General features: G+C 37.0%; 1 protein-coding gene across 3 annotated transcripts in view; it reads left to right on the top strand.

Moving 5' to 3' along the window:
• CSTF3 (cleavage stimulation factor subunit 3) overlaps positions 1-16,587 on the top strand; it is a 78,064-nt gene that overhangs the window by 56,155 nt on the left and 5,322 nt on the right. For 2 of the 3 annotated variants that reach the window (XM_016423473.2, XM_016423474.2), the window contains 11 exons: positions 7,329-7,395; positions 7,480-7,514; positions 7,600-7,726; positions 9,333-9,410; positions 10,412-10,574; positions 10,748-10,857; positions 11,401-11,517; positions 11,894-11,968; positions 12,829-12,972; positions 13,405-13,507; positions 15,334-15,403. In XM_016423473.2, the coding sequence (XP_016278959.1) occupies positions 7,329-7,395; positions 7,480-7,514; positions 7,600-7,726; positions 9,333-9,410; positions 10,412-10,574; positions 10,748-10,857; positions 11,401-11,517; positions 11,894-11,968; positions 12,829-12,972; positions 13,405-13,507; positions 15,334-15,403 (1,089 nt within the window). Of the gene's footprint in view, positions 1-2,770; positions 2,804-3,111; positions 3,210-7,328; positions 7,396-7,479; positions 7,515-7,599; positions 7,727-9,332; positions 9,411-10,411; positions 10,575-10,747; positions 10,858-11,400; positions 11,518-11,893; positions 11,969-12,828; positions 12,973-13,404; positions 13,508-15,333; positions 15,404-16,587 lie in introns of all 3 variants that reach the window. The other variant, XM_007497236.3, reaches the window with a different exon arrangement.

Consider the following 16,587-nt stretch of genomic DNA (forward strand, 5'->3'; position numbering starts at 1 on the left):
GGACATAAGACAGCCCTCCATTACATGTAAAAAAAATTAAAGTATTATGGTATTAGTGTACTATCATCAATCAGTAAGTATTGATTAAATGCTTACTATATAGGCACTGGAGAAACAGTCCTTACTGAGTTTCATTAATTCCCTAATGGGGAAGGCAAAAAGTATATATTTAAATAAGGGAGAATAGAAATAGAATAAATACCAAAAAAAATTCAATCTGGTTTGGGGAAAGGGGCACTAGCAAATTTGGGCATCAGGAAGATATGCAGAAGGTGATGCTTGAGTTTATATTTTGGAGGAAGAGGATTCAGTAAAGAGTTGAGGAAGGTGTAAGTATATTCCAGGCATCTGGGACAGACAGCATAAAGGAATTGGTGAGCAGATGTTATATCATGTAAGGAAAAGAGAGAAGACCAATTTGGTTAAATTTCTGCAGAAAGCAGGGGGAATAACATGAGATGGGAAAGAGATTGGGGCCAAATTGTGAAGGGTTTTAAAAAGTAGAGTAGTTTACATGTGGTCTTAGAGATCAAATTAGGTGCAATCGAAATTGGTTAAATATAGGAGTGGCCTGGTCACATCTGCACTTAAGTAAATCACATTGGCAAACATATTTAGGATGAAGTAGTGATGAAACATTTTAGTCAAAGTTATTGCAATTGCAATTATTCAGAAAAGAGATGAGAAGGGTCTTAACTAAGATAGTAGCTGTGTAAATAGAAGGGATTGGATGCAAGAGATGCTGTTAAAGAAAGAAATGGTAAAATTTGGCAGTTGCACGTGTAAATTGAGAGCTATAGGAATCAGGGATAGCACTGGAAGAATGATGATGCCTTCTACGTGTTATGGTAGAAGTAATAGAAATGTACCCTATTATTGCATACAGAAGTAGAGAATTTGAAAAAGATGAGGATTTCAAAAGAAACTGGTGGAAATGTCCAGTGGGCAGCTAGTGATGTTAGAACAAAGCACAGGGGAGAGATTTATGTGAGTCATGAATGAATGAGTATTTAGTAAGTGCTTACTATCTGCCAGGCACAAGTGCATAGAGATGATAAATAAAAGACATAGCAGGGTCCTCAAATCCCTGGAAGAAAACCTGAAATGGAACCTGGGAGAATCCCCAGAGTTAGCCTTTGTGATGTGGATGAAAAACTAGGAAAGGAGATAGAGAAGGAACACTTAGACGAGGAGAACCAGAAGAGGGAGGCATCATGAAACCTCAGAGAGGAAGAAGGATCCTGGAGGAAAGTGCCAGGCTATGAGGACTGATGAGGTCAGAAACTAACTTGCAATGGGTTTAAGAATGGAAGGAAGGAAGGAAATAAAGTGACAAATATAGACACCTTTTTCAAGGAGTTTGTCTGGGAAAGAGTAGAGAGCCATAGGATAGAAGCTTCTGGTGATGATGGCATCTAGTAAAGATTATTTTAGAATAGAGTCAACATGGATATGTTTGAGGCAGTAGGGAGAGGTTAAAAGATTTGAGAGAGGAAGTGTTTGAGATTGTAATCTAAAAAGTCAAGATGGGGTCAAATGCACATGTAGAGGTGTTGGCCTTTGTTAGTAGACTAGGCATAAGGGAAAAGAGTGGGAGATGTTCACTTTTTTTTTAGTTGTATCCAATGTTGTGACCCCATTTGGGATTTCCTTGGCAAAGAGACTGGAGTGGTTTGCCATTTGCTTCTCCAGCTTATTTTACAGATGAGGAAACGGAGGCAAACAGATTTAAGTGACTTGCCCAGGGTCATATACCTAGAAGCAATGTCTGAGGTCATGTATGAACTCGGGTCTTCCTGACTCCAGGTCTGGCATTCTCTATACTGTGGCACCTAGCAGTTCACATTACTAAAGTATTGTTAAAAGATCTGATAGTTATATTCCTTAATTACCAGCCCAATTCGCTTATAATCAGATTCCTGTGCTCTAACACATACATATATAATCAGAAACTCATTAAAATTAACCCCAGTGCATTACCAGATGGTGTCACTCCATCATTCTAGTTATGGCTACTTGATAAAAACAAATCTTGGAGCAAATCCTTACCTTAAGTATACATTCCAAATGGCCATCTATCAGGTGGTCCTCCTACAGATCCCTACTTTTATTTGAGGACTGTGGAGTCCAGAATATTTTGTGTAAGTTGTGAAGTTACCTCATAGCTACCGACTGGGAGTAAAGCACCAACGTTTAGGCTGTACTGGTTGAACTTGTACTTCTTCAATAGGACAAAATAGCTGAGCTTACTGCTTGTTTAGTAATTATGATTGCTTAAAATAAAAGCTCCTGCATGTGGCCACACCTCCACTGAGCACCTACCCTTGTCTCTTCTCTGGTGACATCTTCCCAAACAGTATCTCCAGTCCCCAATCTTACTCACTACATCATAGGACCTATGTCCTGAGGTCTGAGGTATCTCCCTACGGTCTCCTGTGTAATGGAATTTTCCCTAAAAAGCTCATTTGAGGACACCTTTTTGTGGCTTGACCTCAGACCAGTTTCATACTTTGTTCAGCATGTATGAAAATTATGCTATGGGTTGCTTTATCTACCCTAACATTCAAGGTTTATGAAAATTATTGTGATAAAGTAATTTTCTAAATTAAACAAGTTAACAAGCCACTTTTTGCTGTCACACTCTCATACTATTTGCTATTTAAGGAAACTTTATAAGAAAAGAAACCATTAATAAAATTGTATAGAAACATTTCTATTACTCTGAAGATTAAAAAAAAATTAAGCTTTTATTTTTTCTATTTCTCTACAGATTAAAGCTAAAAATTATGACAAGGTTGAAAAGGTGAGTCCCTTGAAACACTCAAAATATTATGTTATAGTTTAGCTGGTAGTTGCAATTATATTTTAGTGTCCATAAATAGATTAGGCTTAATTGCTTAAGACTCCACTCTATAAATGAAGATGACCAAGATTGCAAAAGTTCTTTCCTCATTATCTATGTACCCTTATTTATGAGAAAACAAAAAATCACTAATATAGTTGAATTATTTTTCTTTCTGCTAAATTTAAGTTCATGAATTTCACCTCAGAAATTTTTGTAAAAGTGAAATTTTATTATAGATAGCTAATAATGTTTTCTTGTGTTAACAGTTATTTCAAAGATGCCTTATGAAGGTTTTACATATAGATTTGTGGAAGTGTTACCTTTCATATGTCAGAGAAACCAAGGGAAAACTACCCAGTTACAAGTAAGTTAAACCAGGAGTCTGGAAAATGCTAACCAGCTCTGGCACATATTTTCACATTTGTTCCTATAACTTCTTTCAGACACCAAGAAGAGTTAAGAAAAACTTAGGGACTTGAAAGAATAGATTTCCATTTTTGACTAGTCTCTTAGCTTTTAGGGATCTTTAACTCAACCACATAAAAAAGTTTTCAAGTTTCAGTGAAAGCCAGTGACTCAGGTACTCCCAGTGGTCCCTCAAACAAACAAATAATTAATTTTTTTTTTTGCGCTGAAACTTCAAATTTACCAGAATTCAGCTTGGCTTGGTGCCAACTATGTTGATAGTTTACATCATATTGCATTACTTTAAATAATTTTAAAAGACTTTTTCTGCAGTCCCTTTTTTTGGGTGATCTAAACAATTTTCACTATGGTTCCATTTCCATGTTTTCTGTCTTTTTAGATGGAAATTTAATTAAAATTTTTTTCTTTTATATTTTCCTTTACATTTTTTAAATATTAATTTTTATTTCTCCCTTGCCTTATTGTTTTTAAGTCATTTGTCACATACTTAATATTAAAAATCACAACCAAATTACTCTACAACTATTTACATTTATAAATAAGTGAATTTAAAAACATCATTTTCACTCTCCATTTCTCAGTCTCCATCAGCATTCTTTGTTCATTTGTTTTCATCCATTTTTCTTCTTAACTTGTAGTAAATATATAAATTGAATAAGAATACATGGCTTATCTGATTTTCTTTTCCTTTGCTATATGTAATAAAAGCCTATATTTCTTTATGTTCCTTATACTTGTCCATTTTAATTGCATTACATATAGTATTCCATTATATTAATTTACAACAATTTCTACATTACCCGATTTTAGTTCATTTAGGTTGTTTCCAGTTTGAGGTAATTACAAATACTTCTGCTTTAAAATCCTTTACAGATAGCCCATTTTTCATTTTTTTGATAACGTTTCTATTTTATTTCCAGTAACAAAACTACTTACTCAAAGGACATGATTATTTTCTTGATTTTGACTGTAATATTGCCAGATTGTTTTCCAAAAATATTCTAGTAGTTTCTTTATCCTGCTTGCACTGAGTTTCCTTATTTCCAGTGATTTTTGCTAATTTGATGGGTCTCTCAGAGCTGTTTTAATCTGTACATCTTTTGTATATTAATGAAGCTGAACTTTGGACACTGTTTTAGGCAAGCCAGTTATACGACCATAGTCTGAATTCTCTCTTTCACCTACCACAGGATCCTTTACTATCTTCTATTACAAAATCATTAGCTTCTAACAGATTTATTCAGACATTTTACAAAAAAGAGATTAAAACATATTATAGTCTTCTAAAAGAACTGTATTTCCCCACCTTTTGAGAATTCTTTATCCTGGTAGATAGCCATTGTGCTTGTTATTAAGGCATGCAGCTTCCCAGCATTATCAGCAAATACTTTCTTGACTGACTGGTTTTTAGGTTTCTGGGGATACAAAGAAATATGGGCCCCAGTCCTTGAAAGACTTTAAAATTTAGGGGGAGAGACTAAAAAAGTATTAATAGCAACATAGAGTTTAAAATAAATTAAATTTTGGGAGGAGGGAGGTTGTGAGGGGTAGTAAAAATTTCTAGAAGTAGAGAAATAGATAAGGGAGCAGCATTTCTGAAAGAGAATTGGATTTTTTTGGAGGGGTGAATCTGTGCATGCAATTTTCAGGAAACATTGAATAGACTGATTTGGCTTCAGAGTAGTATGTGTAAGAATGAAGAGGGAAGTATAGGCACCAGCCATAAATACTTTGGACTTCGACCCAATCAGCAGAGAAACATTGAACAGTTTTGAGCAGGAGGTTGGTGTGTAGAAAACATATTTTAGGAATATTAATAACACTGGCAGTTAGGTGGCTCAGTGGATAGAGAGAGCCAGATACATAGACAGGAGGTCCTGGGTTCAAATGTGGCCTCAAACTAACTAGCTGTGTGACCCTGTTCAAGTCACTTAATTCCAGTTGCCTCACCCTTACCACTCTTGCCTTGGAATCATATTCATATGGAATCTATATTCATAGACCTAGTGACCATTCTTAATTTGTTCTGAGCTAAAGAGAGAATCAGGAGTGGCCATTGAAGTTAATATTTAGTTCTTAGAGCCATTCTACATTATAGCACCATGTTTTGCAGTCAAGTAATTAATATTTTTGTTTGTCTTTGACTTTTTTGAATTTTCTAACCCTGATTATGAAGTTTCTCAATGAGACTGAGCTTGCCTACAGCTATAAGATAGGCAAGCACTCCCATGACCATTCAGATGCCTCTCTTTTTTTTAATCTAAATTAATTTATTTAGTCAGTTTAGAACATTATTCCTTCATTACAAGAATCATATTCTTTTCCTCCCTCCCCTCCCCCACCCTTCCCGCAGCCAACCCACAATTCCACTGGGTTTTACATGTGTCCTTGATTAGAAACCATTTCCATGTTGTTGATGTTTGCACTAGGATGTTCATTTAGAGTCTACATCCCCAACCATATCCCCTCGACCCATGTATTCAAGCAGTTGTTTTTCTTCTGTGTTTCTACTCCCACAGTGTTTCCTCTGGATGTAGATAATGTTTTTTTTTTCTCTCATAGATCCCCCCCAAGTTGTTCAGGATCACTGCATTGATACTAATGGAGAAGTCCATTACATTCAATTGTACCATAATGTATCAGTCTCTGTGTACAATGTTCTCCTGGTTCTGCTCCTCTCGCTCTGCATCACTTCCTGGAGGTTGTTCTAGTCTCCATGGAATTCCTCCACTTTATTATTCCTTTGAGCACAATAGTATTCCATCGCCAACAGATACCACAATTTGTTCAGCCATTCCCCAACTGAAGGGCATCCCCTCATTTTCCAATTTTTGGCTACCACAAAGAGTGCAGCTATGAATATTCTGGTACAAGTCTTTTTCCTTATTATCTCTTCAGGGTACAAACCCAGCAGTGCGATGGCTGGATCAAAGGGCAGACAGTCTTTTAGCGCCCTTTTGCAGATGCCTCTCTTGTAAAGAAGTGTGTCAGTTATGCATAATGACCATGAGAACACTATTACCCTGACCTTTTTATGGGAAAACTGATGTGATTTTGTTCAAAAAGAATATTATTCATCTTCTAATTATAGATTCACCTTTTGAACATTGTTATCAATTCTACCTCCAGCTCTCATTCTCATTCCTTTCTCACAGTCATCATCCTTTTTTGGTCCTGGACTATCGAAACAGTCACCTACCTAGTGTCCCTCTCTGCAGGCTCTCCAACTCTGACTCCATCCAGCTACTGAGTTGATGCTCCTAAATCACAGATAAGACTGTGTTATATCCACTGCTCAAGAAACTTTAGTGCTTCTTCTGTTTCTGGTATAGAATGCAAATTCTACAGGAATAGACTTCATAGTGTGACTCCTACCTTCCTTTCTAGGCAGACTTAAATTCTTCTGATATCTGGAGAAATAGGCATATCTATAGATTTCTTGAGGACTCTGGAGATATCACTGCAAGAGATATAGATCTCTAGATCTAGATTTTTCTCTTCCCAGATCAATCTAGAAATAGCTAAGTGGTGCCATAGTGCTCAGAACATGGAGTCTGGAGTTGGGAAGACTCATCTTCTTTAGTTCAAGTTTGACAGTTCCTAGCTGTATGACCCTGGGCAAGTTACTGAACCCTGTTTGCCTCAGTTTCCTCATCTGTAAAATGAACTGGAGAAGGAAATGACAACCACCCTGCTATCTCTGCCAAGAAAACCCCAAATGGGATCATGAAGAGTTATACACAGTTGAAAACTACTGAGCTCCCTTTCCCCACTTCTGGAGATACTATGTTTCCCAACTTCCTGCCTTTGTAGAGATTGTGTCCCTTGGATACTCTCCCTCCTGACCTCTCAAAGAGGAACTCAGGTACTGCCTCTTAAAAGAAGCCTTCTGAGCTCTGAGTTGTCAGTGTTTCCCTAGTTACTTTGTTTTCACTGTATTTTGCATTTGTTTATTCGTGCACATGTTGTTCATCCTCAGTGGAATGTGCCTTAAGAATAGGGATTGGTGCTCAATTAAGGAAATAAATTGAGATCTTTTGTGTTACCTGTATTTCAGAGAAAAAATGGCACAAGCATATGACTTTGCTTTGGATAAAATTGGAATGGAAATTATGTCTTATCAGGTATGTTTTGTTATAAAACGTATATTAAATTTAATAGATATAAATATGTAAAGAAAGTGAATGATATTTTATTTTATTTCTCAGATTTGGGTGGATTACATCAATTTCTTGAAAGGCGTGTAAGTATTTTCAGAATTTCATATTGTGGTTGAACTGGTGTTTGTCATGTGATAGCAAAAACGACACTTGTAATCTGTGCAACAGGGAAGCCGTTGGATCCTATGCAGAAAATCAAAGAATAACAGCTGTCCGAAGAGTTTATCAACGAGGTTGTGTTAATCCAATGATCAATATTGAGCAGCTTTGGAGGGACTATAATAAATATGAAGAGGTAAGTAAGACAGTCAATAATTTGTGGCTATAAAGTAGCTCACACATGAAAGGGTCTACCTTCCTAATTCCTAATACCTGGATATCGGCATTGTTCTTTATTCCTTCTTATGTCAATTGCAACACAAGAGTTACTTAATGGAGATCCTAGGAACATTTTGAGTTTCTGTGTACTACTGATAAGAGTTTCTTATAAAATACTGAATAGAATTAAGTCCAAAGGGTATTTTTTTTATTAGATAGGACCTCAAACATAAACTATTTTGAGAAAACTAAGTAGAAAATAAATAAAATATGCTGTCCTTGATTAAAATAAACTATGTTGCTAGTCCATTAGTAGGACATGCAATTTAAATTGTTTTTTCCAGTGCTGGTGACAATTTTCCCTGAGCCACTCATAATCTCTTCTTAAGTGCCAGTGACTAAAAGAGTGAGATGGCTGGTAGGAGCTAATTGAAACCATGGGACAGGTTGGTGTAGAAGGAACACCAGATTTGGAATCAAGAGGACTTGAGAAGGGGACAGCTTGGGTGGTAAAGTGGATTGAGAGCCAGGCCTGGAGATGGAAGGTCCCGGGTTCAAATGTGGCCTCAGACACTTCCCAGCTGTGTAACCCTGGCTAAATCATTTAACCCCTATTACCTGGCCTTTACCATTCCTCTGCCTTGGAATCAATACACAGTATTGATTATGTGGTGGAAGGTCATGGTTTAAATTTAAAAAATAATAATAATAAAAGGACTTAAGTTTATATCCTGGTCCTTTGGTACCTTTGTGACTTTGGGCATATCACTGTCTCTCTGGACCTCAGGTTCCTCCATTGGGAATGTGAGAGAGAGGGCTTGCTTAAATGTTCTCTAATGTTCTCTGCCCTCATTAGCAGCAGACCCTAACCAATTGAATTAACTGGTCCAGCCTGGCAAATGTACTTGCTGGATTATGCCTGTGCTTAGAAGGAAGTTATTCATTATCTCCATGAACTAGTGAGGGAGTATACTCAGGGGTATATTTTGTGCCCGTCACAGAGATCCAACAATAAGGAATGAACCTGGATGATTTGTTTTTAGTGTTGAATGTTCAGCTTCTATCATTCCTTATAGAATTTTACTAGAAACTGTATTTTAACTGCATTTTTCATATTTTACACTTTGTTTAAAGATGTTCTAATCTTCCTTAGCTAAGTATATCTCAGGCCAAGGCCAGATTGGATAGGATAGAGTGCCTTAACATGTCATAATATAAAGATTTGATCATTAGTTCAGATCAAAGATTTGTTTGTAGGAATTCCATTCCTTTTTCAGGCACTCAGTGTTGTCACCAAATAGTAATACTTAGCACTGGAAAGCACACATAGACAAGAGACATTCCCCATCCAAAGTTTATACCCTGCAATGTAGTGAATGAGATGTGGGTCATTTGAAGGCTACTGCATTGCCTTTATGTGAATGTCCATTGATCCTATTTTGACACTTCCAAAATAAGTCTTATTTTTTAAATTTACTTTTTGTCATGCTCCACTACTTTAAGCTCCTCTTTTTGTTTTAAATCGAATGCTAGGATTTTAAAATGTCAATAATGTAATAAATTTTCTGTGTATTTTATTCCAGGGTATCAACATACATCTAGCTAAAAAAATGATTGAAGACAGGAGTAGAGATTACATGAATGCCAGACGTGTAGCAAAGGTTTGGAATTTAATCTGTATATTTAGCTTAATAAGTAATTATGAATACGTTGTTCCCATGTCCAGTGTTGGAAAGACTGCTGCTGGACTAGTGTTCTAGTCCCTGTGACGGTGACTGTTCTAGTCAGTGACTGTGTGAAATTGAGATTCCTTGTGATAATTGTTAGTCTCCTGTGAAGCGTTATATAAGGTATTATGGATTGTATTGCTATTGCTGTTGTCGATTTGGATCAGTCTTCATGAGAGACAAATATTATTTGGCAAATGAAATCCTAAGTAAATACATATATTAAAAAGCCAAAATTATTTTACATGAGTATAACAACAAAGAGGGATACAGACATCAGTGACATAATAAATTGGATCTAAATCCCTAAATTTATCTTGGTAAAATAGTTTACCTCAAGATCCATCTCTGTATGTCAAATATAATTTTATATTTCCACATTCATGTTGGAGGAAATTAGAGAAGAGATATATCATAATATACTCAATTGAAATGTTAAAGAACAGAGATTTTTTTTAAAAGATGGATGATAATTGAGTTGCTCCATTACTTGATACTGTGATCTCATAGATTACCTCCAGAGGTCTCAAAGTGGAGCACTTCGGAGTTGTTCTGATGGGAGAGATCAGAACAAATTTGTTTTCTATTGTTATCGTGCCAGCAACCTTCCTTCACTGAAATGTAAAATGCCAATACTTTTAGCCAAAATAAAATTAACAGTATTTGAAAGTCTTTTGGATTGTTGATGTATGTAAATATTTTCCAACTGGTCTATATTTCAAGCATATTTGTCCTAATAGACTTACTTACAAGGTCCTACTTTGTCAGCATGTGTACTAAAATAGGAATCTGTCATACAGAGAAGAGAAGGATGGCTCCTGCTTAGAGAGCATAAGCAGATTCCTGAAGGGTTCCATATTTTTCTGAAAACAAAATTTAATTTTAAATGCAAAAAAAAAAAGCTTATTTAAACTTGCTAAATTTTTATTTTCTAGGAGTATGAAACTGTAATGAAAGGTCTAGACCGCAATGCCCCATCAGTACCTCCACAGAATACTCCCCAAGAGGCTCAGCAAGTGGACATGTGGAAGAAATACATCCAGTGGGAGAAGAGCAACCCATTGCGAACTGAGGACCAGACACTCATAACAAAAAGAGGTGGCCTGCTTAGCTCAGCCTGGGGGCAAAGGGGTATTGTGAAAGTGGGAGACGCCTTGTGTAGTGGTGCATACACCTCCGGGGGCATGTTCAGCTGGTCTGATCACCATTTGTCAAGGCAGCAGCCAGGGCCAGACTTCTGACCATTAATGTGTTTGACTGCTTGTTTGTAGTGATGTTTGCATACGAGCAGTGCCTGCTGGTGCTGGGCCATCACCCGGACATTTGGTATGAAGCTGCTCAGTACCTGGAGCAGTCCAGTAAGCTGCTGGCTGAGAAAGGGGTAGGTAAATCCTTGACTTGTTGGTTATTTTCACTGGAATTGGTAGAACTAAACCCTGTTTTAAGGACACATTCAAAGATGAGAATCAGACCTAAAAACGGCTGGACATTTAGAATAAGTATCAGTGAGGAAACCTGAGGATGAACAAGCTCTAGACACTTATAATTATAGAACAATGGCTTTTAGATAATATTATGCATGATGAGTCAAATGGCAGTCATTTTTCTTTATTACTTTTGCCCAAGACTTTAGTCTTGGGACTAATTAGGTTTTAAATTTAATGATAAATCAAGTAAGATAATATTTATAAAGTTCTTAATTAGCACTTTGTCTGATATATAGTAGGTACTTAATAAATGTTGGGTTCCATTCCCATCTCTAGATAAAACTTATGAACTTTTAAGTTCTTAACAAAATATAAACCCAATATATATGTATATATGTAGGTATAAATAAAGAAAATAGGATAAAGTATATTAACTGTTTTCTCAGTTGTTTTAAAATAACTGAAGGTGAGTTTTCTTTCTTCATCTTCCTCCATAGGACATGAATAATGCTAAATTATTTAGCGATGAAGCTGCTAATATATATGAGAGAGCTATTAGCACTTTACTGAAGAAAAATATGCTTCTTTATTTTGCATATGCAGATTATGAAGAGGTGAGTCAAGACAACAAATGTTTTATGCATTTCTCCTAAATGTGGAGGAATTATTTATTATTGCTGTGCTATTTCCTGCTCTCCCTTTTACCTTATTTCTCCTCACCCAATGGAGAAAATTGAATAAAGCTTCATAAATCCTTTGCCTTTTATTTTTACTTATGTGTAAGGCAGTGCCATAATAATGCAACTATGGGAGAATTCTCCATGGGGTGTAGGGTTCAAGCACAGGGCCCAGCACACAATAGGTGTTTAATAAATACTGACTGATTGATTGACTGACTGCATATTATCTACATATGCCTATGGAGGCAAGATATGGATTTACATGTGTGCTGTGTGTATTTATGTTTCAATATCTTTTCTACCACCTCAGAGTCGAATGAAATATGAGAAGGTGCATAGCATTTACAATCGACTTCTGGCTATTGAAGATATTGATCCTACCCTGGTGAGTAGTAGCTTTTCAGACTTTCTTTTTCCCACCTTTAGTGTTTATCTTTATGAAATAAGAGGCATAAGTAGCCTGCTTACCTTTCATATGTCACCCTTCCAGAAAAGCCTGACATGTGGCCACTGGACAATTGCCATAACACTGTCTTCAGGGTCCAAGAGAAGGGAGGTGGCTAAAGAGACTAAATGGCCTTGGGAAGTTTAGGTTAATGGCCTATAATCTGCCCATAATGAATAGAGTATTCATGAGATTCCATTGTGTAATCCTTGGTAATCCTTGTATCTTTAGCATGAAGAAAACTAATTGAATGGAGTTAAATGAATGCTACAGTATTTACATTGGGAAAAATCTCCACTTTCAAACACTTGAATGCTATTGAAATGATTTAAGTTAATACTTACATGCTGGGTCTATAATTATACCTTCTCATTTCTGGAAAGATCAAGATTGCTCTCTGATGTGTAAGTTAATGAAGAGAATAAAATGTGGTTCAGACTTTTGGATATAGCTCAACAGCATACGAATATATTCTCAGGTTTTGAGTGGTTTTTTAATTAATTAATTAATTTAGAATATTTTTTCATGGTTACATGGTTCATGTTCTTTCCCTCCCCCATCCCTGAGCTGATGAGCAATTCCACTGGATTTTACAGGTATCATTGTTCAAAACCTATTTCCATATTATTAATATTTGCAATATAGTGATCATTTAAAGTCAATCCCCAATCATATTCCCATCAAACCACATGGTCAATCACATGTTTTTCTTCTGTGTTTCTACTCCCACAGTTCTTTCTCTGGATGTGGATCATGTTTTCTTTATGAGTGGATTTTAAAAACCCCTTCTCTCTATCTAGGTATATATTCAATATATGAAGTTTGCAAGGCGAGCAGAAGGTATCAAATCTGGGAGAATGATATTTAAGAAGGCAAGAGAGGATACTAGAACGCGCCATCATGTTTATGTTACTGCAGCATTAATGGAATACTACTGTAGTAAGGTAAATGCTGAAATGTCATAAAACTTAATCTAGAAAAATTGTTATTGAGGAATGTTATTGGAATTGAAAATCATTGTAGAATTAGTTACTTGGCTTAATTCCTTGGAACTTAAAAGGGATTCATTGTCAAGCTGCCCTCAGGATCCATGTTGTGAGGTCACTCCTGATCAGAGGGAAGTATCTGCAAAAGTTTTTTGGTTCTAAGGATGACTTTGGGAACATGCACAGAGACAGACCTCAAATCTCCACTGTATTCTAAATTGGGCATCATTTGGCCATTCAGGATGTCGGGTGGTACAGCTCCACCATTTTATTTGATGCTCGTTTGGTCATATTGCTCTCCAGTATGCCATTTTTGAGCACCCAGTCAACTATCTTGAGTTTGAATTTAAATGAGATTTTGTTTTTGTTTTTGTTTTTTCCTCTCTCTAGGATAAATCAGTGGCCTTTAAGATATTTGAACTGGGGTTAAAAAAATACGGGGACATTCCAGAATATGTATTAGCCTATATTGACTACCTGTCTCACCTCAATGGTAAGTAAATGTTGACTCTGTAAAATAAGTAAATAGATGACTATCAGAACTCCTCAAATGTATTACCACTTGTCAGTTTGAAGAAGACTTTCCTCACAACAGCCCTAGTTTGGAGGAGGCTGGGAGGAAATACCAAGATTAGATGGGGTGGGGGTGGGGGGGCTGGAGTCAGGAAGTCTTGAGTTCAAATCCTGACTCATGACTCTGGGCAAATAATCTACCTACCCTGAACCCATGTGTAAAATGGTAATCCTCACGGCATCTACCTCGAACTGTGATGGGGTGGGGGGAAGCTCTGGGAAACCATAAAACCTATGATTAACAGGAGCTGCTCTTGACTTCACTGAACATACTGAGGCTCAGTAAACAGCTCACCAGGTCATGAGGGAAGCCTGGGTTTCCTGATATTGAAGCTGCCACCTTCTGTGAAATTATCTGAAAGAAACCTGCTGAACTTGTTTCCTTTTCCAGTGGAGATCTGTGAGAGAGACACAGAGATAGGAGAGAAAAACAGAGAGAGATCAAGAGGAGAGCTAAAAAAGAGAAAGACAGTGAGAGAAACAGAGAGACAGGTACCAAGAAATGGTGACAGAGTAAAGAGATGAAGGAAGAGGAGAGGCAGCATGAGAGACAGAGACTAGGAAGGAATGCTCAAAGGCCACAAAGGAGGAGGTGCCTTTCTCAGAGATGGGACCAAGAAAGCATTTGTAGATGGCCAGGAGAGATGAGTGAGGGCCAGATGCCTGGCTTCTTTTCTGGTAAAGCTGCCATCTGCTGAAATGGGAGCAGGTAGAGGGTGTAATAGAGTATAAAATTATAAGAGGAAAAGGACTCGTGCTCTATATTGTAAGAAGAAGCCTTGACTCACTGCAATATAGCCTAGCTTGGGGAGTGCAGGATAGGTCTTAGGTTCAAATATGACCCTCATTTTTATTAAAGGCTGAAGTGGGGGTAGGTGAAGCAAATTACAATTACTCCCCTTCACTAAACCCTGGTTTCTTCATCTGTAAATGATGGGGGAAATGAAACCTGTAGTATGCTGCTGGGTTGTTGTGGGCATTAAATGAACTAATGTGGGTTTGCTATTATTAAATGATTTGCTATAATTTAAAATGTGTTAATCAGGGACAAGGTAAGCCTGTTGGCTCTATTTGTCTTGCATCTTGATTTATGATGAAACTTTTATTCTTTTCCTCATTTTTTTAAATTATATTTTTCTTTCCAGTTCTGAATTCTCTCCCTCCACCCCTCTTTGACCCATTGAGGAGATGAGAAATGATACCTGTTTTGTTTGTATTCTCATCTTTTAAAAGCCTCATATCCATTCTCTGATGAATTTTTAAAACCAAAGAAGTTATAGCAGCAAATGATACTTTCAGAAGTATCATAGAGACAGTCTAACTACATCCCTTCTCTACTATTTTAACATATTAAATCCATGCAAAAATGTTCATACTTCAGTGCAAGTGTGCTGTATTTGCTGGTCAAGCAAATAATTAAAAGACTGTCTAAAAAGTTAGTCCTAGGCACATTATCCTCTCTACCCTTCACCCCCAACTTCTTAGTACATTCATGTCTTTTTAAAAAAACAGTTGAATTTGAAGTCCATAATTTTTTTATGTACAAAAGTTTTTTTAAATTCAACTCTCCAAAAATCATATTTTGATGCCTCTTGAAGCATAAAATCTAACACTTTAAAATTAGATTCATGATTTGTATACTTAGAAGACTTAACTCAAAACTAATTTGCATTTGATTATGAATTTTATGGATTAAAAATGCATACCAGGTAATTTTAATCATATTGTCTTCTTGAATTCCTCTAGAAGACAATAATACCCGAGTTTTGTTTGAACGAGTATTGACCTCTGGAAGCCTTCCACCTGAGAAATCTGGGTAAGTTTTGCCCAAAAGGATTAGGTCATGAAGACCTCATCTATGCAGACATTTGGACTTAGTGATAAATTTACATTTAAGCCTAGTTTCAGGGGGGGAAAATACCTTTGCAGATTAATTAGTATATTTCTTTTTTACATAAAACAAAAATCAAATAGTTTGTCCACGTTGGTCCAGTTTCTAGATAACTAGTTTCTATTCAGTTGGCCCATCTCACATGCTTTAGCATACCTAAAAAACTTCTGCTTCCTTTGACTTACTTGGACTTTTGGACCATGCTGTAAATGTACTTCTGTCCATCGGCATCAGGGTTTGTTTTCTTTGTCTTTCTATCTTGGTACCTGGCACATTGTGGGCACTTAAATGCTTGATAACTTCTATTACTACTTGTGCAGCTATTATAGTACTTTGGTGTCTTGTTCCTGACTATTTCTGGCCCTTAGATAGGAGGTTACTACCGAGATGGTCATTTTAATATTCTCCCCAAGGCAATAGTCCGTCTAAGCCTTCTACGTCCTGAATTTTGTTCTGCTTTGATATTCAAATGTTCTAGTTGCTAATTGTTTTTATTTCACTTTTATCTGCTCTTGCTTTCTTCAAGAAAGTACAGTTAGTAAATCCTTCTTGAGGTACCGAGAAGCTCTGTCAGCTTTGGCCGTGATGCGTTAGTTAAGTTTTGGTTCAGAGACCGTAACTGACTCTGCTCTATGCCCGGAGTACATGATGAGGGGGGCTCAGGGGCCCGGCTAGCCCAGTGGAAGTGTGGTCACGTGTCCTCTTTGGTATGGACACGAGGGCTTCTGGGGAGAGAGTTCAGGAAGTCTTTGTCTGCCTGCTGTGGCTGGCTCTGACTGTGCCTTGGGGGGTGCACAGTGACCACTCAGACAGCAGCTGGTGTGCCACTTACCCCCTCAGGCAGGGCTTGCCCAAAATGTAAAGTTTGAGGACTCATGTGCCTTTTTGGAAGTGTCTGCCTTGTCAGCTGGCCTTCTGTAGATTTTGGGTCTGACCCACTTTGCTATCAGAATAAGGATTCAGCCAGTGGAGGCTCTCAGGAGTCAGATTGCCACATGTTCAGAGGCATCGTATTGTAGATTGTCGAGACTTAAGAAAGTGGTGGAGAAAATGTCAGAATGTGTCCGTGCAGTTCTCAATGACTCTTTTATAGAGAAATAATGTGATTT

This window comes from Monodelphis domestica, chromosome 6 (genome assembly GCF_027887165.1).
Source record: "Monodelphis domestica isolate mMonDom1 chromosome 6, mMonDom1.pri, whole genome shotgun sequence".
NCBI classification, from domain to species: Eukaryota; Metazoa; Chordata; class Mammalia; order Didelphimorphia; family Didelphidae; genus Monodelphis; species Monodelphis domestica.